This window comes from Cyprinus carpio, chromosome A6 (genome assembly GCF_018340385.1).
Source record: "Cyprinus carpio isolate SPL01 chromosome A6, ASM1834038v1, whole genome shotgun sequence".
NCBI lineage: Eukaryota > Metazoa > Chordata > Actinopteri > Cypriniformes > Cyprinidae > Cyprinus > Cyprinus carpio.
The window spans coordinates 2,419,198-2,445,645 of record NC_056577.1 but is presented as its reverse complement, the minus strand read 5'-3'; the positions used below and the strand labels follow the sequence as shown (position 1 = coordinate 2,445,645).

The window sequence follows — 26,448 nt, the reverse complement described above, 5'->3', positions numbered from 1 at the left end:
GCCAGTACTTTAGAAGTACTAAAGTTACTAAAACTAAATCTGAAATAACATAAAAACAGTTTATTTCAGTAGTTAAATATTGTGGTAAATAACTGGTATTTTATTTTTAACTAAAATTATTACTTTTAGTACACATTACATCTTAATTTAAATAAAGTTGAAATAAAATAAAAACTAAATATTAAAAGAGAATTTAAACTAAAAAAAAAAAAAAGAAATGTTGTTTTGCCAGTACTTTAGAAGTACTAAAGTTACTAAAACTAAATCTGAAATAAAATAAAAACAGTTCATTTCAGTAGTTAAATATTGTGGTAAATAACTGGTGTTTTATTGTAAACTAAAATGATTATTTTTAGTACACATTACTTGTTAATTGAAATACAGCTGAAATAAATATTAAATGAAAATGGGAACTTAAAAATAAAAAAATTGAAAAATAGAAGAAAATTTAAAATGTTGCTTTAGCAGTACTAGTACTAAAGTTTCCAAAAGTAAATCTGAAATAAAATAAAACTAAATAGAAAAAAGAACTGAAAACCACATAACAGAATTACTTAAACTCAAACAAAAAACTAAAAATATAAAAATAAACTTTTATAAATAAATATTATACTAATATATTTATATAAAATATTTATAAACACACCTTGTGTAAGTAAATATATATATATATATATATATATATATATATATATATATATATATATATATATATATATATATATATATATATATATATATATATATATATATATATATATACAGTACAGGTCAAAAGTTTACTATTACTATTTTTAATGTTTTTGAAAGAAGTCTCTTCTGCTCATCAAGCCTGCATTTATTTGATCAAAAATAAAGAAAAAAACAGTAATATTGTGAAATATTATTACAACTTAAAATAATAGTTTTCTATTTGAATATACTTTAAAAAAAATAATTTATTCCTGCGATGCAAAGCTGAATTTTCAGCATCATTACTCCAGCCTTCAGTGTCACATGTAACATCCAGTCTATCACATGATCATTTAGAAATCATTCTAATATTCTGATTTATTATGAGTGTTGGAAACAGTTCTGCTGTCTAATATATTTGATGAATAAAAAGGTTAAAAAGAACTGCATTTATTCAAAATAAAAAAAAAATTCTAATAATATATATTCTAATAATATATTTTCTTTACTATCACTTTTTATTAATTTAACACATCCTTGCTGAATAAGAGTATTGATTTTATTTAAAAAAAGAAAGAAAAAAAATTACTGACCCCAAATTACTGACCCGTAGTGTATATTGTTGTTACAAAATATTTATATTTTAAAAACATGGCTTCTTTTTTTTTTTTTACTTTTTTTTTTTTTTTTTTACTTTTTATTCATCAAAGTATCCTAAAAAAGTATCACATGTTCTGAAAAAATATTAAGCAGCAGAACTGTTTCCAACTTTGATAATGAATCATCATATTAGAATGATTTCTAAAGGATCATGTGTAAATGATCCTAAAAATATTCAGCTTTGCATCACAGAAATAAATGATAATTTAAAGTATAATAAATTTAAAAACAGTTATTTTAAATTGTAATAATATATCACAATATTACCTTTTTTTCCTTTGAACATTTGATCAAATAAATGCAGGCTTGATGAGAAGAAGAAACTTCTTTCAAAAACATTAAAAATAGTAATGTTTCCAAACTTTTGACCTGTACTGTATGTATTTATATATACATACATGTATACATATACATACACACCTTGAACCCGACAACTCATTTCAGACATATCTGTGCTAGTTTTTTGTGATCCCTATTTGTTCTTACATAATGACAATTTCAACTCCTATCAGTATTTTATGTCTACTATTTATTTATTTCATAAGTAGCCATGTAAAAAAACCCGGATGTCTCAGCCGATCATTATCACAAAAACAGAGCCTTTCAGGCTTCTATAAAACTTCTCTTTCATATCAGGACAGGTCTTCATCACCATGTCGAGATTATTTTGAGATAATGACTAGCTGACCCTACATTATCACTGTGTTTACAGTGCAAATACTTTTAAACTACAGCTAAATGAAACTGTCTGTGCTTGTTTTAGGGGCTGTTGATCTGGACGCCATCACAGATGAGAAGGAGAGGAAGGCTCTAGAAGGCATGATCAGTAACTTTGGACAGACACCGTGCCAGTTACTGAAGGTACGGCACACACACAGACAGTGTTAGAAGAATCTCGAATGGAGATCATAAGATGACATACACATGAGAGAGTTTGCTGTTTGATAAGATGTTATGTGTTAATGTGCATTTAGGAGCCCCATCCCGTGCGTCTCTCTCTGGAGGAGCTGGAGAAGAGGAGAACCCGTCTGGACTCCTGTCCTCTCAACATATTCGAGCACCTCACTGAACTCAAATCCTTCTTCATTGAGGTGACTGGATGAGCAGTGCTTTATGTGTTTGTCCAGATGTTGTTCTGTGGACTGATGGAGTTTCGTCTCTGTGTTTTAGGGCATCAGTGATAATGTGCCACTGGTTAAAGCCGTGGTCCCTAAGAACCAGTCCCATTCTTTTATCTCACAGGGGAGTCCAGATACTCTGGTAAGTCTGGGCTTGATTAGTCAAGACAGGTTTAAAGACACATGACATCAGAATAGACCCTATTTTTATTGATTTATTTTTTAATGAATGTTTCTAGTCATATTTCGCACAATCAGTTGCTGCACATTGTGATTTATTATATAAAATAATAATATTTATATACTGTAAACACAACCATAACATTTATAAAATAATTTGTATTCATAATTTAAAATGTAATAAGTGAGTTAATAATACACATTACTGATCACTCAGGTTTTTATTAATGTCACTGGGCATAATTAATTAATGCACATTGTAATAAATTATATAAATATTAAATTATATAAAATAATGTTTACACACACACACACATATAAATATAAATTAAATAAAAAATTAAATTTATGCATTTAGCAGACGCTTTTATCCAAAGCGACTTACAGTGCATTCAGGCTATCAATTTTTACCTATCATATATAGACTCATTTTAAATAAATAAATATTATAATTAAAAAAAAGAATTGCATTTAATTATTTTATAAGCACTCATGTGATGTCACTGGTCCTATCATAAGTGCACAGTATGATAAAATATATAAATAGAACATTATAGAAAATAATATTTATTTAAATTTAAAATATATAAAATAATTTTGACTCAAATTGTTTTAAACAAATAATAAATGAAATACAATTATTTGAGTTTATTGTGTGGTAAGCAGCCTTTTAATAATTATATAAATATAAAACATATAATTTTGACTCGGATAATGTATTGTCAGAGTCATGATCACAGGGTTTATTTTACAATAATAGCATGGCTATGCATAATTCTTAAATTATAAATAAAGCATTTCAAAAGCCATTCATTACATTGTCTTTAATGTCCTCTGAGGTTTCTGGCTGTTATGAAATCTTTGATACTCTCATATATAATGTGTTATCAATTGGGTTATCAAGGTAACTCTGAGCCAGAACTGCTTGATGGGAATTCACGGCTGGCTGCCCTATGACAAGAACATATCCAACTATTTCACCTTCATCAAAGACCCCACCGTAGCCGGTGTAAAGTGAGTCTCTCTGATGAATGTTAACATCTTCCTGTTTATAGCTGCCCTGCACTTCCTTTAACAGAACCAACACTCTCTCTCTGTAGGACTCAGAGGTTTCTAGCAGGGCCGTTCTCTCCAGGGGTGGAAGTCACAGCTCACCTGTTTGTTGTGTCTCATGACGGGAAGCTGCTCTTCAGTGGAGGCCACTGGGACAACAGCCTGAGAGTGACGTCACTCGTCAAGGGCAAAACAGTGGGGCAGCACATCCGCCACATGGGTAATGGAAACGGCCTTTTTCCTTTCTCATGAATGGGCACATCCAGAGTGTACTGTATGTTCTAACTTTAACCTTGAATTGCAGGAAACAAATCTGCTAACTTTGGAAATTTGTGTGTCTATATTTTTCTGTCTCGGCAGACATCGTAACGTGCCTGGCCACAGATCACTTTGGGATACACCTGATCTCTGGCTCTAGAGACACCACCTGTATGGTGTGGCAGGTGCTACAGCAGGTATGTTCTGTTCTCTTAGAAAAGTCTTCAAATGACTTCCTGTAGATGGTTCATTCCTAAATATGAAGTATAGTATTTTATTGAACCAATCAGGTGTTTATTGTGCTGTATATACACTACTGGTCAAAAAATGTAGTTAAAAATGTTTTTGAATTGTTTTATGCTCACCAAGGCTGCATTTATTTGATTAGAGTAAAAACAGTAATATTATGGAATGGTATTACAACTTAAAATAACTTTTTAATATATTTTAAAATTGATTTATTCCTGTTACCAAAGCTGTATTTTCAGCATCATTACTCCAGTCTTCAGTGTCACATGATCCTTCAGAAATCCTTATTATATGCTGAACTTAACTTATTCTGTTTTTGTAGGGTGGTGTTCCGGTGGGTCTGTCCCATAAGCCAGTGCAGGTGTTGTACGGACACACAGATGAAGTTGTGAGCGTGTCTATCAGTACAGAGCTGGACATGGCGGTCTCTGGATCACGGGTAAGACTCAACTCTCTCACAGTCACTCAGAAACACTGTCTATTTCTAATTGTGCCTCATTTCAAATAAAAAAAAGGTTAGCCAAACATAGCTGATATACATATATAGTATTTTCAAATGGTTCAAAGAATTGTGAATGTTTACAAGAATGTAACCAGCAGTTTGTGTGTGTCACAGGATGGGACGGTGATCATTCACACTGTTCGGAGGGGTCAGTACATGCGCTCTCTGCGGCCGCCGTGTGAGAGCTCTCTGCCCGTGTCCATCATGCACCTGGCTGTGTCCTGGGAGGGACATCTAGTGGTGCACACCTGCGTAGAGGGCAAAGCCACACTGAAGGTATCAAACACACAGTTCAGTTCCCCTTCTCCGCACACATTTCTGTGGCCGTGTAATCCGATCCTCTTTGTGTGTGTGTGTTCAGGATAAGAACGCCCTGCACCTGTACTCTGTGAACGGGAAGCACCTGTGCAGCGCTCCTCTGAAGGAGCAGGTGACAGACATGTGTGTTTCAGGAGAACATGTCATCATCGGCAGTGAGCAGGGTTTCCTGTCTGTCAGAGATCTCTACAGGTAAACCTGCAAACCATAATCTGCTGCTTTTCCATATTATAACATGCATCAGAATGATGTCATATTATGAGGAGGAATCATATCTAGAGAGCAGAGTATCAGTAATACTATACAATGCAACGGGGCCACTTCTTCAGCAGCCATGATTCTGGACGCGTTTTTTTTTTTCCATTTATTTCTACCATTCAGGATTTTAAAAAGTTATAATGTAAAAGTTTTAAACCATGAAATAAACCAACCAGCTACAATGTGAATCACATCACAAACTTTTTTTTTTTTTTACGATTTTAAGCAAACAAGCATTTGAAAATCAGAGAAAGATACAAGACTGTGATATTAACAGCTTTAGTGAGGGAAAGATTTAAAAATGTAAAAATTATATATTTTATTTAATGCGAAATATAAATAGATGTTTAAGTGCATTACAGGGTTTTTTTTTCCGCACTAAAAAGTTTTTTTTTTTTTTTTTTTTTTTTTTTTTCGCAATTAGCTTGTTGAGATGTTTATTACACACATACAAACAATATCTTCTCTATTTATAAAATATGTAAATACACACACAAATATTTAAGTAGTCTGAGAACATTGGAGACTTGACTCTATTTAGTCATTTGCAGTGCTTATGGTAGTGAGTTGATGGTAAAGTGTTCTTTTGGCATGATTATCTTATCACAATTCTCTGATGTTGATTATGTACATAGAAATAATATATTTTATGTTTATTGCAAAATATGCACATGCATACAAATATTTAAGTAAGACGGACTCACCATTCTCAGTGCTTCATTGGAGCGGTTGGGCACTAAAGATTTTTGACGTTATTTGCTTGTCATGGTTCTGTGACTTCTTGGCAGAATAAAAATCTCACCAGGAATTCTGCTGTTAACCACCATTAAATAAGTTGCAGAAGTAACAAAATCATATACCATCGATTAACAGCTCATAGTAGGTTTGTCATGTTGTGACAAGTCAGTTTTACCCTAATGAGAAAATTTATGGAATTTTTTACTTCCGGAACTCGACTGTTGCACTCTATTAAAGGAATAGTTCATCCAAAGATGAAAATTCTCTCATCATTTACTCACACTCAAATTGTTCAAAATCTGTACGGATATGGAAAATATATAATAGACGTCAATGGGGACCTGAAACATTCTTCAAAATATCTAATTTTGTGTTCAAAAACAAAAAAAGAGAAAGCCATACAGGTTTTTTTTTTATTTAAGGGTGAGTGAATGATGACAGAGTTTTCTTTTTTGAGTGAACTATCCCTTTAAGGACACTTAAGGATTTTTATCATTGCATTTTATGATGTTGTTGTCAGATTGTAAGTCTGAAGGTCTGTTCCTTGAACTTGATCCTAACACGTCCTCTCTTGGTTACCGTGGCAGCCTGGCTCTGTGTGTGTCGCCGACGGCGATGCGGGTGCCCATCCGCTGTGTGTCTGTGACCAAGGAGCAATCTCACGTGCTGGTGGGACTCGATGACGGCAAGCTGATCGTGGTGGGCGTGGGGAAACCTGCGGAGGTAAAAAACTCCTTCAGGAACTACATCACCCAGAGGATGGAGGGCTCACCTCTCATGAACACGCTGCGTGTGCGATCGCCCGCACGCCTGCTGCATCTCAGAGACCAGAACACGTTCAGCCCCGACATCATCTGAGAGAAATATATACACGCTTAGCAGACGTCAAGCTCAGATGCATAAAGTTCTCACGTTTACCTAGCTATCTAAGAGGAGACTACAGTTTAACCTGAACCTAAAACCATAACTCTTCCTCTAAAAGAATCGATTTAAAAAAGATCATTTATTTACTTATTAATCATTATTTTTTTTGAAGAAGTTGTATGGTCAGATTTAGATAACTTCAAAGAACATTTTTCAGAGGTTTGTTCTCAAACTATCAATCAGTTCCATAAACAAACAATACACACATGAACATCGTAATAACATAACAATGCTTTGAAACTGTTGCCAAGGACTTTTATCTTGAGCATTTGTGTAATCAGTGGTGATTGTTTGAAGTGTTATAGTTTTTAATAAGTTTGATATTGGTTTTCATAACCTAACCAAACCACCCCGTCACAATTCTGCTAACACTGCTAGTAATAATATGATATAACAATAGTAAGAATAAATAACTTGTAGTGTCACAGTCATTCTAGTATAATTGTAAAACTGTGAAATCATTAGAGGAGGGTTTTTCTTTCTTTCTTTTTTTTTGTTTTTTTTTTTTGTTTACAAGAAAAAAAAAATGTTTTCAATATGACTGAATGCACAGGTATTCATGCCAAACACTGAAGCTATTTTTGAATATTCCAAACAATGCAAAGCGTTCTCAAGGATTTTCTCTTAAATATGAATAGCATCATTTGGGTTTCTACTTTAGTTGAATTGATATGGAAAATACAGCCTGAAACATACTCCGCACAAGTACACATGCTTCTAGCTACGCAAGCTCAATTTCACACATCAGTGTTTTCCGAAATGGGAAGTAACTGATGCTGGATTATTATTAGTATTAACATTATAATAATATTTCATGTTTATTTTCAATACCGGCACATTATGATAGTTTTACTCAGAGAACGTACTGTACATTTTCATTAACCACACTGCCAAAGGAGCGCTATAATGACATTTCTTCTGCCATCACTTTTCTCTTTCTGAGCAAGTCAACATTATGCACACTTGACATATAGCTACTTCCTTAAATTATCGCACAGCATTTGATATAAACTCTATCGCCGCCTTGAGTTCTGAGATTAGTTAAGGTGTAAGTAGTCTCTGCCTCAGACAGAAAAATGGAAAACACTGATTCATTTGGCCAGTTTCAATTTGAATGGGACCACACGCTTACAATGCATTCGTGAGGAATCTGTGTTTTGCATACTTGTGTAGAGCATGTTTCTGTTCTAAGATGTCAGTTCAGATTTTAAGAGTTTGTATGCACACATAGTCAGTACGTAAAATTACACAGCCCTGCATCTTGAAAAAAAAATTTGTTTATGCTGAGTTCAAAAATATCATTAACAATTTTCCATCATGTACAGTTTTATTTTTCACAAAATAAGAATAAGTATTTTTTGAAAATGATCAGCTTTAATTAACTAATTAACCGAAATAACGCTTAACACAGTCAAGTGTCAAAGACTTCAGGTTTAATGACAGAAGTAGTACTCAAAATGTATTTTTTAACTTACAGTCTGGAAAGGAGTGAATTTTTTTTTCAAATACTCATTTAATGTCAAAGAACGTTACATAATAAGCTTTTTTTTACAAAATCTGTCATTTTCTGTCACTGTTTAGATGTAGTAAAACACCCACAGATTTTGTAATGGCCATAATTTTAACCTAATCAAAATAATGTCTTCAGAATAATTCATGCATGCGGAAATTGAACAAATAGTTGTTAGATGGCTCGAGTAAGATATTAATTATGTCTGTGCTGGTTTTAAAGGTGCTGTATGTAGGATTCACACCAAGTGGTTTAACTAGGTATTACAGTCCGAATTCAAAATATTGGAGAGGGTTTTTTCACCCCACCCCTCCTCCTCAGACTTGACGCACACAGGTTGCCAGATTGGGGTGCCTGGGATGGTAAAATACAATTGGGTAAACTGGCAGTGGGCGGGTTTTTACAAACCAAAACAGAGACTGACATTCCGGCCCGGAACGCACATTTTCAAAGGAGAATAACTGACTGTAGCATTGTTTTTCAAATAAACAAGTATGTTAACTTAGCATGTTTCTTAAATATCTGCAAACATATTATGATATTTTTATGCGTTAGTAGAGTCAAAAACTTACATACAGCACCTTTAAGTGTTAATACAACACTTCTTCACCTTACAAATGGTTGTAAAAAGCAAAGATGCTGCAAAAATCGCATCATATGTGAGAAAGTGTGATAGAACAGAACAGGCACTATTTCAGCCCAAGACTGGTAAGAAACAAGTGTTGGATTTCATTCAGCAAACATGATGCAGGACAGTGTTATCATTTCCTTATCTCATCATCTTTTTTTGAACCTCACTTAAAATGTACATTTTGATTTTGCACTAACCTTGAAATGAATCCAACACAGATGATTTTACATTGGCTCATCAATCACCTTTTTTCCCCACTGTTCACTTCCTCTTTACTTTTATCCTTCACTTCCCTCTCCTCTCCTCTCCGTTCCTCAGATGCGTTCTGGCCAGATTACAAGGAAACTCTGGGGCTCCAGTAAACGTCTCACTCAGATCTCGTCTGGAGAAACAGAGTATCACACCCAAGAGCAGCCCTGACCCCGCCCCCCTCCTGCCTGATTGGCCCATTGCCCCGTCAGTCACCCAAAACCATTGTTTCAGTTTGGAGGATGGCTCTCTCCTCTTGCTGAAACAATATGAAGGACTTTTTTAAGCACCTGTATGCAAATTTGTGTGTGTGTGTGTTGAGTCAAAAGGATGCGTGTTCCCTCGTGTTGTAGACGTGTAGTTGAACTGGTGCAGGCACCATCTAACTATATGTGTCTGAGTTCTGTGAAAACCCCCCTCTCTGTCGTTTTTCCACCACATATGCCACACACCTTTAGTTAATCATCATCATCATCATCAGCATCATTACAGCGTGTTTTTGTCACGTCAGGATTTTTGTGTTTTTGTAGTACTTGTCCAGTTATTCATTTGTTTCTTAGTGGCCTTGTCATATTAAATGACTTTCACAGGTGATCTTTTGGATGTTTTATTAGTGGACACAGGCATTATTTATTTGCACAGTCTTGCGCAGACCTCGAAAAGTGGATGACGGTTCACACCAGTATAATTCACAATACGGATTTCGTATTCTGTTCCAATAGACCAACACATTTTATAGCAAAACTGACAAAACACTGATTTTTATTGTGCATAACTGTTGAATATTGTCATTGATTACTTGAATTGTGAGGTAGTTCTTTCAATGAAGAATGCAAGATTTGTTGCGTCTGAAGTTTGTTTTGTTTGATGAAACACTACAGATACGAAGGAGGACACGTTTCGAAGGGCTTTGTGAGACACGACAGTAAGCAATACAGTTTTGTCCCTCTGATGACGCTTCGTGAAGCATTCCACAGGCTAATCGCTGCTCCGCAGTCTTCCTAGTATCCAAACTGAGCACTACATAGAACAGCTAGAACCAATGCAGCATAATGCGATAGTCAGGTGAGACGCTGTTTACCCTCTTCCTAAGCCATGCAGTCTTCGTTTACTATGCAGGTAAACTTCCAGGCCTTCTAGAGAATTCTCACAGTTACTGATTGAAATCTCCTCAATATGTAGTTTTTGATTTCTTCACCGTAGGCTTGAGATATATGTGTTTCCCTTACAAGAATGTACAATAGTAACCATAGGTCCAAGTCCTTTATTATAGTCACAGCTGTGAAGGATCTCCTTCAAACTGCTTCAGAAGCCTTTTGCATTTGTTAATATCAAATTACTACACTTGCACAGTGATAATAACCTGCGCTTTGGTGGAAGCGATCATGGTGACTAATGTCTTTCTGAGTGACAACATTCATTCCTTTACTAAAGGACAGTTAACTTAAGTGATCGGTAATATGAAGATGCTAATGAAGATACTAATACCAAAATGCAGATGTGTTTATCAGGGTGTTTTGTCTGTTGTATGTTCTTCCATATGTGTGCTTTAGTTTGCAGTGGTGCTGAAGTTTTGATTTGAAGTCTGAGTTATGTAACTTATGTTGCATTTCCTATCACAAAGTGTGCCCTGCATCTGCTGGTTGCTTTGGAAATACGCTATATCAAGAGATCTCAATTAATTCTTTGATTTATTCTCTTTTATTCCCTTCATAAATCATACACTCTATATAATCTCTATTAAAATCCTTTTAAAACAGGAGATCCCCGAGGTGGCTGTTTTTATTCACATATCTATTTGTATGTATATGTGTTTTTAATGAATGGAGTGCCTTTTTTATTCTCTCGTCATGCAGATTAGACTCCATGATCTGAACTCTGTAGCATGACTTTTTGTGACCCCTGTGGACAGCCACGGTTTCGACGGGAACCGGATAAACATCAGACCTGTGACTTACTGAGCTGCTTTTATTTTAGGCATCACTAATGGATGTGTGTGTATATCTGTGCTTATTTATGAATCCAGTATGAAATGTACAGCATGAATTTTATTTCTGTTAATGAATTGTATTTTTTTGCACTTTCCAGGTACGACAACTTGTAAGAGATTGTTTTAAATGTCTGCTTGATCTGTACAGAGAAACTGCTTTGTTATACGTGAAGATTTATCATTAAAGCCCTGTTGAAAAGTCCCAGTTTAAGTTGTTTGTTTGTGTTTTTCAACGGAATAATTATTTATTGTTTAACATGATAGCATAAAAATATTTTACATATATCATTTTATTTGGGAGTCACAGTGTATGCTTCTGTGTGCATCATTCGATTTTTAATTTTTTAAATATATTTTCGTGTGAAACAGAACCATGTCTGATATGCAAATCCATGATTTGAAGTTTCATTTCTATTTTTTATATATATATATATATATATATATATATATAAAAAAAAACCTATATATATAAAATATATATATATAAATATATATATATATATAATATATTACAAACGAGTGAAAAATAAAATAACTGATTACATTATTATAGAGATTATAAGGAGAAGGTGATAGTAGTGCTCAGTTTTTTTGTGAATGCAATTTCTCGCAATATATAATTTATATCAAATAATTAACACAAAAGTACATTTTTGTAAAATGTGTGCTGATGCCGTCTCCACGCGGCGGGCTCTCGCGAGATTTGCCCGCGAGAGTAAACAGTCGCCATTGCTGGAAAGTAAGAAAGAGCTGAAAGTGTGGCGGACAGTTCGTTCACATCCGCACAGAAACCAACCCCGATAAGTACTAAACTGAAGACCGCGTCTAAGCTTCCTGCTTCTTCCCTGGCTGGTGTGCAATCACATGTGCTAGTGCAGTCGGAGTTTATGAGGGCGGTGAGTGAATGATCGAGGCCTGACAGTACAAACACACTCCGTCCTGAGCAGACTGTAAACTCACTGCTGTTGGTCTCTCACAGGGACATAACTGTAGGAGACACAGCCCTCCTCTGAAAAATGATCATTGAAAACCTCGAAGCCTTGAAGACATGGCTCTCGAAGACTCTTGAACCCATGTAAGTGAAGTCATGCTGCATCAAAATGATTAAAATCCTCCTGAATGGCAGTGGCTTTAGTTATATATGAGTTTATTATTGACTAATGCATTGGTTTGCAATTGCATTAACTATAATGCTTGTACTTGGTTATTCTAGTAATCACGAGATATCAGCAGTTGTATCTATTATACAGATGTACTCATTTTGCTGTAAGTTGAGCATCAAGAACAGAGCTGCATCATCATTGTGTGTGGCTAAAGATTATTTGGTTCAATGTAACTGAAGTGTATATGTCTGTCCAGCAGATGTGATGCTGACCCTTCTGCTCTTGCAAAATATGTGGTTGCATTGGTGAAGAAAGATAAATCTGAGAAGGAGCTGAAAGCATTATGCATTGACCAGTTGGATGTATTCCTTCAGAAAGGTATAATTCAACTCTATTAATGATTGGAATGTATGCAGTTTAATACTGTTTTTTGTTGTTGTTGCTCAAAGCAGGTGAAGACCCCTTTGCATAACGGCTGCTTCAATTCCACGTCACTTCCGAGACAGACAGTGTCAGAACTAAGTTTCTGAAGCTGTTAACACAAATTTGCTTTTGCTTTCAGAGACGCAGACATTTGTGGACAAACTTTTTGAAGCTGTGAACGCAAAGAGTTACCTACCTCAACCGGAGCAGCCCACTTCCGCAAGAACTGAAACTCAGCAGCGCACAGAGAAAGATGAATCCAAGAGAGACGAGGTACAACAAAACAGTCACACAAGATCACCGTTTAAAATTTGGGGTCAGTGTTAATAAAGAAGTGAATGCTGTTATTCAGCAAGTGCATATTAAATTGATCAAAAGTGCTAGAAAAGATATATCTTTGAAATAAATTCTGTTCTTTTGAACTTTCTGTTCATCAGAGAAGCACAATATTAAGCAGCACAACTGTTTTCAATATTGATAATAATCAAAAATATGTTTTTTGAGCATATTGGAGTGATTTCTGAAGGATCATGTGACACTGAAGACTGGAGTAATGATGCTGATTCAGCTTCAAAATTCAGTTTAGTATCACAAGAATAAATTACATTTTAAAATATATTCAAATAAAAAAGTTTTAACTCGCAATATTAAAATTTTAGCTTTTTTTGATCAAATAAATGCCATCTTGATGAGTAGAAGAAAACATTTTTAAAGTCCTAGAGACCCCAAACTTTTAAACGGAAGTGTACCTTGTGACATTTTCCATTTTCCAATGTTCTTTTGTGTTTGATGGTATTGATTTTGCTTAAGCAGCCCAGCCGAGATGAGGACCGAGAAAAGAAATTCTCCAGGAGAATAAACCACAGTCCTCCGTCTAGCTCCAGATACAGCCGAGACAGCAGGTCAGATTAACTTTAAATAGAAGAAAAGATTGTCTTCATTTTTTTTTTTTTTACTTTCTCAAAATGCACACACCTCTTAAGCCACCTTGTTAGCTATCCTCATATTTTCTCTACTGTTTGAATGAAATCACAGGAGAGTAGATGACCGCAAGAAAGAGGACCGCTCCAGGAAGCGAGAGTATGACCGAAACCCTCCCAGAAGGGACTCGTACAGGGAACGTTATAACCGGCGGAGAGAACGCAGCCGCAGTTACAGTCGCAGTCGTAGTCGCAGCTGGAGTAAGGACCGCACTCGTGAGCGAGACAGAGACCGAGAGCGGGACCGCACCCGATCACGATCTCACTCACAGAGTCGCTGCAGGAGCAGAAGCAGAGGTGAGGCCTCACCTTACTTTAGTGATGTGCAGTATTCCCACATTTGAAGTTTTATGCGTGTAGTTCTCATGAAATACTTTATGCTATTCCTTGTCTAAAACTATTTTAAAACAGGTTTATGTAAGTGCTTATATTTTGTAATTTGTACGCCCTAAAAATACTTGAACCAAAACCAGAAGTTTTACTTCTTACATATTTAAGTAAAAAAGTTTCAAAAGGTGGTAAGATTTTTAAAATGTTTTTGAAAGAAGTCTCTCATAATCAACAAGGCTGCAGTTATTTGATCAAAAATACTATAAAATGTTGTCACAAACTAAAATAAATGCTCTTTTATTCAGTATTTTTTACATTTACTTTATTTTATAAATTTTAAATGTAAATTATTCCTATGATGCCAGAGCTGAATTTTCAGCGTCTTCCGTGTCACATGATCCTTCTGAGATCATTCGAAACATTTCTTATTATTATCAAAGTTGTAAATGGTTTAGTATTTTGTGGAAACTGTGATAGGACTGTTATTTCCAATTTTCTTTAATGAATAGAAAGTTCAAAAGAATGGCATTTATTTGAAATAGAAATCTTCTGTAACATTATAAAAGTATTAACTGTCACTTTTGATCAGTTTAATGCATCCTTGCTAAATAAAAGTATTAAGTTTGTTAAAAATTGACCCCTTTTTAGCTGTAGTATACTTAGAAACTTGCTTACTTAAAAAAAAGGCACATTTTCACAACTTTAAATTGTGCTCACTTTGTCATGCTCCTGTTGAATGCCTTTCTTGCCCTTCTAGAGCGGGATTCTGGAAAGCCAAAGTACGAGCACAGTCGTCCAGAACGTCAGGAGGCGGTGACCACCGATGGGTACACCGCTACGCCTCTCACACCCGGGAGCTCCTCTGCTCTGTTCCCTGTGCCCACCCTCAGTAGCACCATCACTGTCATCGCCCCCACCCACCATGGGAACAACACCACTGAGAGCTGGTCAGAATTCCCACAGGACCACACGCCCTTCGGCAGAGGCGGCCCTCCGAGGAAACGCTGTCGTAACTATGATGGTACAGGATTTTTTACTCTCTAATCAGTGAAACTGTTCATTACAGACTAACCCTCTTTATGTCGGTAACGTGCTGATTTGGTTTTATTAACAGAGAAGGGCTTCTGTATGCGAGGAGACATGTGCCCTTTCGATCACGGAAGTGATCCAGTGGTGGTGGAGGACGTTAATCTTCCCAGCATGCTTCCTTTCCAGCCACCGCCTCTTCCTGGAGTGGACGGCCCACCTCCTCCGGGCCTGCCGCCCCCTCACTCACTCCTGACTCCACCAGTGAACCTCAGACCACCTGTGCCCCCACCGGGCACCATGCCACCCAGCCTGCCACCTGTAGCAGGCATGAAAAAGCATTTTTCCCAGGAAAGACATTTCATTTAAATTTTTAATGTTGATTGTTTTTTTTTATAAATGTTCTGTTCTTTTGTCTTTCAGGTCCTCCGCCTCCTCTTCCTGCTCTTCAGCCCTCTGGTATGGACGCCCCACCCAACTCCATCACCAGCTCTGTGCCCACTATAGTGACGTCAGGTGTCCGGCCTCCGCTCAGCCAGCCTCCACCACCCCTGTTCACGTCAGGTCAGTGCTTATGAATGAGTCATGTCTAATACAGTCATACAATCATGACTCATCTCACCTGGACTGTCATATCTTGAACCTGGACATATATTAACTGACGCATATGAGGATTTATGTAAATGATGACTAGATTTGGTGGAAGAAATTCTATTATGAAATAATTTACAATTGAAGGGTGTAAAAGAAAGCATTAAAAAAATGTGGAATATGTCAGAATAATGTACAATCATTGATTATAATCGCAATAATCAGTTCTGGTGATTAGGACTTGTATCACCCACAAGGGGTTTATTTTGCAATAATGACTGGATGACTGTATCATCTCACTTATTATATAACTGCAACATTTTTTTTAAAAGAAGTCTCTTGTATTATTACAATTTATTATTACAATTTAAAATTAACTTTTCTATTTGAATATATTTTGAAATGTAATTTACTCCTGTGATGACAAAGGGAAATTTTCAGCATCTTCAGTGTCACATGATCCTTCAGAAATCATTCTAATATGTTGTTTTGCTGCTTAAGAAACATTTCTGATTATTATCAATGTTGAAGACGGTTGTGCTGCTTCATATTTTTGTTGAAACCATGATCGTTATTTTAAAGAATCTTTAATGACCAGAAAGTTCAAAAGAACTGCATTTATTTGAAATAGAGATATTTTGTAACATTATAAAAGTCTTTACTGTCACTTTTGATCAGTTTAATGTGCCCCTGCTGAATAATTTCTTTATAAATACTGACTCCACATTTAAGATTATTCAGAATGTTGATCTTGTGTGATTGTTACTCTTAAACAATTTATAGCGTCCTTACTGAATAAAAGTATACATTTATTTCTTTAAAACAAAAAATCATTCCGACCCCAAATTTTTTGAATGGTAGTGTACAAACCATTTGAAAATGCTATTAATTATTATTTTATAATTATGGAATTACAACTGTTATTGTTTTTATAATATATAGATTCATTTGAGCCAGAAGTGTATAATCCTGAAGCCCCCAGCATGACCTCACGACCCATGTACAGACACAGAGTCAACGCTCAGCGGCCCAATCTGATTGGTCTGACCATGGGAGAAGTGGATCTGCCGCCTCGAGGTAACCGTGAGCTAAACCAGCTCTTCATGAATTTGCTTCTTTTTTTTGGTGGAATTTAAATAAAGCCTAACAGATGTTCTCATCTTTTACCTGCCTCTTTTTTTTGTGTTTAATTCTTTCAGAGAAAATGTCAAACACTAACAGCGCTCGGATAGTTTTAGAGTCTGACTCCAGGAAGAGAGGAGCAGGACTGCACGACGGAGCTATTCCTGCAAAGAAACCCTGGTTTGACAAGTAAGACAGTCATTCAAATATTTGATAAAAAAAAAAAAAAAAGTTATAAATATATATATATATATATATATATATATATATATATCTCCTCTGATATTAAGCCATGAAGTAAGAAAAGGGGCAAGTCACAATTATTTTCTAAGGTAAAATAGATACATATACGGTGCATATAGTTGAATATGAATGTAGTCTTTCTAAAGAGGTTTATTAAAATGTTCTCTCTTCAGTTGCTTGAGTGCACACAAATAAAGTATCTATTTGTTTTATCTTTCAGTCGGATTCATTACTTACATTTGACCTCAATGTGCATGTTTTTTTTTCGCTCCACAGACCAAACTTCAACAAACCCAACCACCACGGCTTTCACAGGAATGTGCCCTACTCTTCAGCAAACACCAAACTGGCCATCCGTCAGATTCCTCCTGAACTCAACAACATCAGCAAACTAAACGAGCACTTCAGCAAGTTTGGCACCATCGTCAACCTCCAGGTACTGTAACTCAGAGAAGCCTGTGATGTGTTGATGTTCATGATCATAAAGATCTCAGAAGCACACTTCCTCTGTCTCAGGTGGCATATAATAATAACCCAGATGGGGCGCTGATCCAGTTTGCCTCTCCTGAAGAAGCCAAACGGGCCATGCAGAGCACAGAGGCAGTGCTCAACAACCGCTTCATCAGAGTACACTGGCACAGAGAGGACGCGGTGGAGCAGACATACACCACGCCACATCCGGTATCAGATCCTCCAGTAAACATGCTGTGATTTAGAACAAACAGGCAGAACTGTTAGTGGTCGAGCAGTATTTTATTAGTGACCGATGCCTCTAAAAATGTATATTTTATTTAATTGCGATTAAATATATATTTAATTGTATATGTTAAATATAGATTTATTTAAAGAGAGAAACTAACACATTTATCACAGTTTAACTTAAAGACTGTAAATAAGACACCATTTTTATTTTATACAAAATTGTCACTGTTTAGATTTTTCATTATTTTAGGAGTAAATAACATCACATTTTTATATATTTATCAAAATTAATGTAATATAAAGAGTAAATAACACGCATCACAATTTTTATAAAATTATCAGAATGTTTATATTTAGCACTATTTAAAAAATCTAAATTTTTATGGTTGTCAATTTAATTTACATATGGCAAGTTACATTTTTATAAACTTATCAAAATGTTTATATTATCACTTTAGTTTCGAGATAGTAGCTAACATATTTATCACAATGTTTATCACAGTTTAGTATATGTGACCCAGGACCACAAAACCAGTCGTAAGTGTCAATTTTTCGAAATTATGATCTATACATCTATTGTTTGTTAGGATATGAGGACCATATTTGGCCGAGATATAACTACAGTATTTGAAAATCTGGAATCTGAGGGTGCAAAAAAAATCTAAATACTGAGAAAATCACCTTTAAAGTTGTCCAAATGAAGTCCTTAGCAATGCATATTACCAATCAAAAATTAAGTTTTGATATATTTACAGTAGGAAATTTAAAAAATATCTTCATGGAACATTATCTTTACTTAATATCCTAATGATTTTTGGCATAAAAGAATATTTGGCGTGTTCGGACTGCTGAGTGTGTTAGGCAAACATCATGATCAATGCACAAACACTTTCATATATCAGATGGTTCCAGCTGTGAAATCTGACTGTAGGATCCGTGTTTGTTGTTTTTAGAGCATACAGACAGCCCAGGAGTCTGCGGTGACCACACTGAAACAGTCAGTGAAAGACCGGCTCGGACCCCTGCCCACAGCCCACCCTGAACCCTCACACGACCCCGGCGGTGCTCCACAGGTGAATGTGTGACTCAAACTGTTCCTGAAAGTGTGTATTTGTATTTGTGCTTTGTCTGTCATGGCAGATCTCAGCATGTCTCTGCGTTTCTCTTCTCTACAGAATACAACCAAGGTTTCAGTGAAGGAGCGTCTGGGCTTCTCTAAACCAGCTGGCTTTGGAGGAAAGGTTGGTTTTCATAGGTTTGCACAGCCAGGCTTTGTACTGCTATCAGAAAGTCTAGTCCATGTTGCAGCTTATAAACCTCCCGCCTCCACTTTTAGGGCCTATTACACATTTGTGTAGAACCACTGGCTTCTTTTGAGACACTTCTAAGTTTATACATAATGTCAAATCACTTGGTAAAGTCTTTCATTTCTTTACAGGTTTTTTCCACATCTACTGGCCTGACTAAGACTGTTTATAACCCAGCTGCACTGAAAGCTGGCCAGAAGGGAGCACCATTTGGGACAACTCTCATTGCAGAAGATGCCCTGAAAAGGAAACAGGTTTGTGTTAATATGCTGGAAAAGGCAACCTGCAAGTCACACATTTTATGCTTGTGCTAGCAGTGTTGAACTAGTGTGAATGTGGTTGTCATTCTCCACCAGGAGGCGCTGAAGCTTCAGCAGGATGTTAGGAAAAAGAAGCAGGAGATTTTGGAGAAGCACATTCAGACTCAGAAGGTGCGCTATTAATTGTTGTCCTTGTGTCTTGTTGTTCATGCCTTATGTTAATTAGAAAAATGCTTGTTGTTTGCTAGGTGTCACTGTCTGCTGAACAGCTGTATTTTAAAGGCTTACTCCACCCCAAAATGAAAATTTAGTCATTATTCACTTACCCCCATGTCGTTCCAAACCCATAAAAGCTTCGTTCATCTTCGGAACACAATTTAAGATATTTTGGATGAAAACCGGGAGGCTTGAGACAGTCCCATAGACTGACAAGTAAATAACAGTGTCAAGGTCCAGGAAAGTATGAAAAGCATCATCAGAATACTCCATCTGTCATCAGTGATTCAACCGTAACGTTATGAAGCGACAACAATACTTTTTGACCAGAATACTTCTCTCCATATCAGCCTAGCGCCATTTTGACAAATCTGAGCAGTATGCAAGCGGCTTACGCTGAAGAGCATACGCCGCCTGCGTACTGATCAGAATCTCCAAAATGGCGCTACGCTGATTTGGAAAGACACAGAGGAGAGGAATTGTTGAATAAAGTCGTTATTTTTGTTTTCTTCGTGTACAAAAATTATTCTCGTCACTTCATAACATGGCTTTCCTGGACCTTGACACTGTTATTTATTTGTCAGTCTATGGGACAGTCTCAAGCCTCCCGGTTTTCATCCAAAATATCTTAAATTGTGTTCCAAAGACGAATGAAGCTTTTACAGGTTTGGAACGACATGGGGGAAAGTGAATAATGACTAAATTTTCATTTTGGGGTGGAGTATCCATTTAATGAGTTACAGTTAAAAAGTTCACTACTATTCAACAGTGTGTTTTTTTTGTTAATTGCTACATTTATTAAGCAAGGACACATTAAATTGATTTATAATTTTACAAAAGATTTCTTTTGCAAATAAATGTTGTTCTTTTGAACTTTCTCTTCATCAAAGAATCCTGAAAAAATATATCAAGTTTCCACAGAAATATTAAGCAGCATTGATAATATATAAAAAAAAGTTTCTTGAGCACCAAATTAGGATAAGAAAAGATTGTGTGACAGTTCAGCTTTTCCACCATATTTATAAATTACATTTTAAAATATATTTAAATAGAACATACATGCATGAGGTTCATAAAAAAAATCTACAGAAAGTCTAGAAAAATAGCTTTTTGTTGTTGACAGAGCTTGCTAACTAGGGATGGAAGTGTTGTACGTAACTTTTAGTTTATGAGATGACTGAGACTTCTGCATGTCTTCAGCTGCTGATATCTAAGCTGGAGAAGAACAAGTCCATGAAGGCGGAGGATAAAGCTCAGATCATGCTGACCCTCACCACCCTCACCAACAGCATCACCAAGCTACAGGAGGAGATGAAAGGACTGTCCAGTGCTAATGCCCTCAGGACCACACTCAAGAGCAAAGCTCAGGTGCACACAGTCCCAAAGCACCATAATCAACGAATGGATTTTTCTGCATACTGTATATTCTGATGCATCTCTGTTTTTAGGCTCAAAAGGAGCTCCTGGACACAGAGTTGGACCTTTATAAGAAAATGCAAGCAGGAGAGGACACTGCTGAGCTCAAGATCAAATACACTCGGCTGCAGTTAGAGGTATTTCACAAACTACAACTACAAAAACAGAGCTTTTGTCTCTTTATTTCTTATAGCTAGAAATTGACATACACATATATATACAGTACAGACCAAAAGTTTGGAAACATTACTATTTTTAATGTTTTTGAAAGAAGTTTCTTCTGCTCATCAAGCCTGCATTTATTTGGTCAAAAATACAGAAAAAAATGTAATATTGTGATATATTATTAAAATTGAAAATAATTGTTTTTAAATTTATTATACTTTAAATTATCATTTATTTCTGTGATGCAAAGCTGAATTTTTAGGATCATTATCACATGATGCTTTAGAAATCATTCTAATATGATGATTCATTATCAAAGTTGGAAACAGTTCTGCTGCTTAATATTTTTTTCAGAACATGTGATACTTTTTTAGGATACTTTGATGAATAAAAAGTAAAAAAAAAAAAAAAAAAAAAAAAAAGAAGCTATGTTTTTAAAATATAAATATTTAGTAATAACAATATACACTACTGGTCAGTAATTTGGGGTCAGTAATTTTTTTTTTTTTCTGTTTTAAAAAAAAAAAAATTAATACTTTTATTCAGCAAGGATGTGTTAAATTGATAAAAAGTGATAGTAAAGAAAATATATTATTAGAATATATATTATTAGAATTTTTTTTTTATTTTGAAAAAATGCAGTTCTTTTTAACCTTTTATTCATCAAATATATTAGACAGCAGAACTGTTTCCAACACTCATAATAAATCAGAATATTAGAATGATTTCTAAATGATCATGTGATAGACTGGATGTTACATGTGACACTGAAGGCTGGAGTAATGATGCTGAAAATTCAGCTTTGCAACACAGGAATAATTTTTTTTTTTTAAAGTATATTCAAATAGAAAACTATTATTTTAAGTTGTAATAATATTTTACAGTATTAATGTTTTTTCTGTATTTTTGGTCAAATAAATGCAGCCTTGATGAGCAGAAGAGACTTCTTTAAAAAAAAACATTAAAAATAGTAATGTTTCCAAACTTTTGGTCTGTACTGTGTGTATATATATATATATATATATATATATATATATATATATATATATATAATTATTTATTTACTTATTTATTTATATATATAATTTACATATGCATGAATGGTTTATAAACACAAAATTCTCAGTCTTTCCACTGAGTGGCACTACAGTGCTACTTAAGCTTCATCAGCTTATATAAGATCATTCCTTTCATTCAGGCTGCCAAAAGGGGGCTTCTGACCCCAGGACGTGGGAGGGGGGCCCACGGCAGGGGTCGGGGGGCCCTGAGGAGCCGAGGCCGAGGGATTCGAGGACGCGGGAGAGGAGTCCCAACTCACGCTGTGGTGGATCATCGACCCAGAGCTTTAGAGATCAGCGGTTTCACTGAGGCGGATCGAGTCGACCTGCTGCCACACTTCGCAGTGAGTGACTTTAAAGGGCACGTTACATCACTCTCTTTATGTCTTTGAGTCCTAACCGCTTTTCTCACTAACCTCCAGCAATACGGGGAGATTGAAGATTGCCAGATGGAGGATTCTAGTCTTAGTGCCATCATTACATACAAAACCCGTGCAGAGGCTGAGCAGGTCTTGACATATATTCCCATAAACATCAGTAGAAGCATACTTCATGCAGAGTCTAAACTTCAGCTCTGTTTCTCAGGCGGCCGTCCACGGCGTTCGGTTAAATAATCAGGAGCTGCGCTTGGCCTGGCACAAGCCCACGGCTTCCCTCAACACAACAAACCCGGATGAGGTTGAACCTGAGGATGAGGAGGTACATCCTTCATCACTGTTCACTTTAAGTGTGTTTGGTCTGCTTTCAAAGCTGTTTGTACTTATACAAGTAATTTTAACCGTACATAGTAGAATATATTTGTTTTTGCTGAAAATGAATAAAAGAAACTGAAAGATTTTTAATATATTTTTTAAAGTTAACATTTTTATTCAGCAAGGAAGCCTTAAATTGATCAAAAAGGACAGTAAAGGCATTTGTTTCAAAAGATTTTTAGTTCAAATAAATGCTGTTTTGAACGTTCTATTCATCAAATAATCCTTTTTTTTAAGATATATATTTTCAACTATGAGATATATTTCTTGAGCTTCATATCAGCATATTAGAATGATTTCTGAAGGATCATGTGACACTGAAGACTGGAGTAGCTTAATGTACCACTTCAGTTAAAATCAAAAAATTAATGTCATTTTGCATTATCACAGGTCTTACTCTTAATTCTATTTGAATGAGCCACAAACTTACATAATAACCAACTGATGCACACCTGTCACAGCACTACAGTAGAATTAAATTTCCTATTATGGAATGATGTGATGTTGCCTAGCAACTGTATAGAACTTTGCATTGTACCTTAGAACATACCTTAAGTAATGTAGGACACGCCCCACTCTATATTACGCTGTTTCTTCCTGGTTCTTGTGTGTAAGTAACAGAAACTAGTGATGCTCACGTGTAGCTGAGTGGATGTACCGTGGTATAACTGTGCATTCGTTTGGTTCTGATTGGCTGCAGTTTCCAGAGGATTTCCTCGTGGATGATTCCCTGCTGCAGGACGATGATGAAGAGGAAGAAGATAATGAGTCCCGCTCATGGCGCAGATGAAGATGAAGTTGTGTGTCCAGTCCTGCTGCCCTGCACCACTCGAGCGCATCGGATCTTGAGTTCTGTGTTTTTGAAATGGTTGTTTTTAAAAAATATTGATTTACATTTCATTGGCTTTTTTTTATTTTACTTATCAAACCTGAGCAGCAAATAGAAAACATTACTCAAAAGGCTGTGAATTTCAATTATTGAGATGTAGAATAACATCGTTTTGTTTTGTATCGTGTCAAAACATGGACTTAACTTTTGGCGGCTGCAGTTTCTTTTTTTTTTCTTTTTTTATGGTCAGTATGTTGACCCAAATTTCTTTTCAACAGTTCTGAAAATGTTACAGTTTGAGACAAATATGGGAAATGTTTCAATTTCGAAGACAACAGCAGAGCATTGTTACGAATAAGTTGTATGCTTTCCTTAGTATAATCAGCCTGATGAGGATGTAGCTCTTTGTGTACATATTTTATGTATCAATTTTAATGGTTTGTATGAATTCTTTGCTTCTGGATTCATCTCCTGGGTTTAATTTTGAAATGTAAAAGAAAATAAAGAATTGAAATGGTCTAGAAAAAATATCAGCTGCAAAAAAAAAAAAAAAAAAAGAAAAGAAAAAAATATTGTGAGCTCTGCTGCAAAAGCAGCATTGAGAACAAAAAAAAAGAGAAAATCTGAACAGCTGAATAAAGACCATTTCAACCCCCACCCCCCCAATCCTCACAAAAAGAGCAAATTTCCTAAATTCTTCACGCACCACAGTACCAGCAAGTAAGTATGGAGCACAAACAGCATAAAATGAGGTAAACAAAGTGTTCTTTGTTATTTTACATCCGTTTTTCTTTTCAGTTGACTAACTGTAACTTGTTCATTTCTGTCCATTAGGTCATGTGTTGATGATTTAGTAGCAATAAAATGATTACGGATGAAGCTTGAACTACATCGGATCATCAAACATGACCCGTTACAAATCGGTATGGTCTTCGTTCACATTCTTGATGGCCTTTTTTCAGAATCAGAATAACGTTTATTGCCAAGTACTGTATGTATACATGTACGAGCAATTTGTCTTGCTAAATTGGTGCTTGACAAAGACAGAAAAACTAATAGATAGAAATAAATAAATAGAACAATGAGATAAACAATTTTAAAATAAGGCAAGTAAAAGCTATACAATATAAGCAAGAAAAAATTAGGAAGATAGAAATATAAAATACAAAATAAACTCAAATGTTGTAGAGTTTATTGCAACATAAACAGTAATTAACATTACTCTTGTTGTTGTTGTTGTTGTTCGGACCTTTTCATTGTCAACTTTTCTTTTCCCGCAGGACACTAAAACCTGTTTTTACAATATTTGTTGACCCTTGACGCCATCGCACCATCCTGAAGACTTGCATCCAGCCCCCCTGCAACCTCTGAGCATCAGATTTGCATAGTGGAGGACGGATTACCCAATCAGAGCTGTAGCAGTCGTGATGTGGCTCTCTCACCTTGGTGCCTGTCGTGGAAGCTCAGCTAATTGTGAAGAATTCGATTTGCTCTTGGAGTGTGCCATGAAGCTCGGCTGTACCCCCACCAACTAAACCTCGCCCGGCCCAGCAAGGGGGCCCTTAAGTGGACGCTCGCCCCCTCCTTCACGGCGTCATGCTGCACTCCTCTCCCAATACCCCCTCTGCTGCTCGCTGGGACCTGATCTCTCACCATCGGACAGGCCTAAAGTGAGTGTGTCCCATTCCTCCCCTAGTTAAAATCTGACCTTTGACCTCTCTCCCGGTGTAATATAACATTTTAATAAGCTTTGTTGGGTCAGTTAGTGTGTCGTTACTGTGGAGATTGTCGCGGTGTGTGAAGGATGTAAATCGCGGTTCTTAAATAGGGCTATTTAATCTGAGGGACCCCTGCAGCCCGACTACTCCGTAATGAAGTGATGTATTTGTTAATCTCGGACTCATCGTGAGCTGCCAGTCCATGAGGCCAATGCATTTCCGGCGGGATAAACCGTGTAATGCGTTTAGCGCAGAAAAAGTGGGCTGACTAGTTTAGAGCGTGTCGGAGAACCTGAGCTAACGCATTTACAGTGGCCCAGTCATTTGTAAAGACTCTTTAATCTGGAATTTGTGTCAGTAAGATAAATGGGTTTATTTCTTAACCAGTGAAGTGAATGATGTTTGACTTGAAAATAAGGTGTGAAGCTTTTATCGGCTTATTAAGGCCATTAATGTATGCAAAATCATAATTCATCCTGCCAGTATTTATTTAGGTGTAATCCACATTCAGTTCTGATCAAATGGAAATTTTTTTATTTGTTTCATTAAAAGGATCTCCAAATGCTCGTCTGCGACGGGTGACCAGCGGTTCTCGTAGCCTCCTGCTAGTGCTGAGAAAAAGTCTTTAATATTTTATGTGATCACAGGCCTCTATAAGCAAATTTCAGTCCCCGGCAAGTTCAGCCAAAACATGATTAATTTAGTGTTTATCTCGACATCCTTTAAAAACAAAACCCCCTCGGCCAGACGTGCAGAGCTCAGTTTGAGACTAAATCTCTAACTCTACATCATAATACAGGCCTGGGGAGGAATCTTTGGCTGGGTCACATTTTCATATTTGGATATCTGAGAAAGAGGAAGACTGAGGAGCTTTGACCTGGGTTTCTTACCACTGTG

General features: G+C 36.0%; 2 protein-coding genes across 5 annotated transcripts in view; both read left to right on the top strand.

Annotated features, from left to right (window-relative positions):
- The window catches only part of LOC109082336 (neurobeachin-like protein 1), a 56,988-nt gene extending 47,074 nt beyond the window's left edge, over positions 1-9,914 (top strand). Inside the window, 11 exon segments of the mRNA XM_042759165.1 lie at positions 2,096-2,193; positions 2,307-2,423; positions 2,503-2,592; positions 3,535-3,644; positions 3,731-3,903; positions 4,044-4,138; positions 4,513-4,629; positions 4,807-4,968; positions 5,054-5,202; positions 6,594-6,729; positions 9,390-9,914. Coding sequence (XP_042615099.1) covers positions 2,096-2,193; positions 2,307-2,423; positions 2,503-2,592; positions 3,535-3,644; positions 3,731-3,903; positions 4,044-4,138; positions 4,513-4,629; positions 4,807-4,968; positions 5,054-5,202; positions 6,594-6,729; positions 9,390-9,491 — 1,349 coding nt within the window. The 3' untranslated portion in view covers positions 9,492-9,914.
- A 2,093-nt stretch (positions 9,915-12,007) lies between these two features.
- Positions 12,008-24,499, top strand: LOC109082340 (RNA-binding protein 26-like). 4 transcript variants are annotated; one of them, XM_042757500.1, is made up of 23 exons: positions 12,008-12,206; positions 12,290-12,385; positions 12,673-12,791; positions 12,976-13,109; positions 13,647-13,738; positions 13,872-14,113; positions 14,904-15,167; positions 15,261-15,500; positions 15,596-15,736; positions 16,706-16,840; positions 16,963-17,074; positions 17,405-17,564; positions 17,645-17,809; positions 18,784-18,903; positions 19,006-19,071; positions 19,269-19,391; positions 19,494-19,568; positions 20,814-20,981; positions 21,062-21,166; positions 22,393-22,596; positions 22,675-22,761; positions 22,838-22,951; positions 23,705-24,499. In XM_042757500.1, exons 2-23 carry the CDS (start codon positions 12,327-12,329, stop codon positions 23,792-23,794), a joined length of 3,015 nt encoding a protein of 1,004 aa, XP_042613434.1. In that variant the 5' UTR covers positions 12,008-12,206; positions 12,290-12,326; the 3' UTR covers positions 23,795-24,499. The 4 variants fall into 4 exon arrangements, with proteins under 4 accessions (XP_042613434.1, XP_042613433.1, XP_042613436.1 ...); XM_042757499.1 differs by having other exon boundaries at positions 12,670-12,791; XM_042757502.1 differs by having other exon boundaries at positions 12,009-12,206; positions 13,650-13,738.
- The last annotated feature ends 1,949 nt before the right edge of the window (positions 24,500-26,448 follow it).

Coding starts and splice junctions, on each gene's coding strand:
- LOC109082340 (XM_042757499.1), top strand. CDS start 12,327: ATGATCATTGAAAACCTCGAAGCCTTGAAGACATGGCTCTCGAAGACT. Junction 12,792..12,975: donor GGATGTATTCCTTCAGAAAG/GTATAATTCAAC, acceptor TTTTGCTTTCAG/AGACGCAGACATTTGTGGAC. Junction 20,982..21,061: donor CACTCAAGAGCAAAGCTCAG/GTGCACACAGTC, acceptor CTCTGTTTTTAG/GCTCAAAAGGAGCTCCTGGA.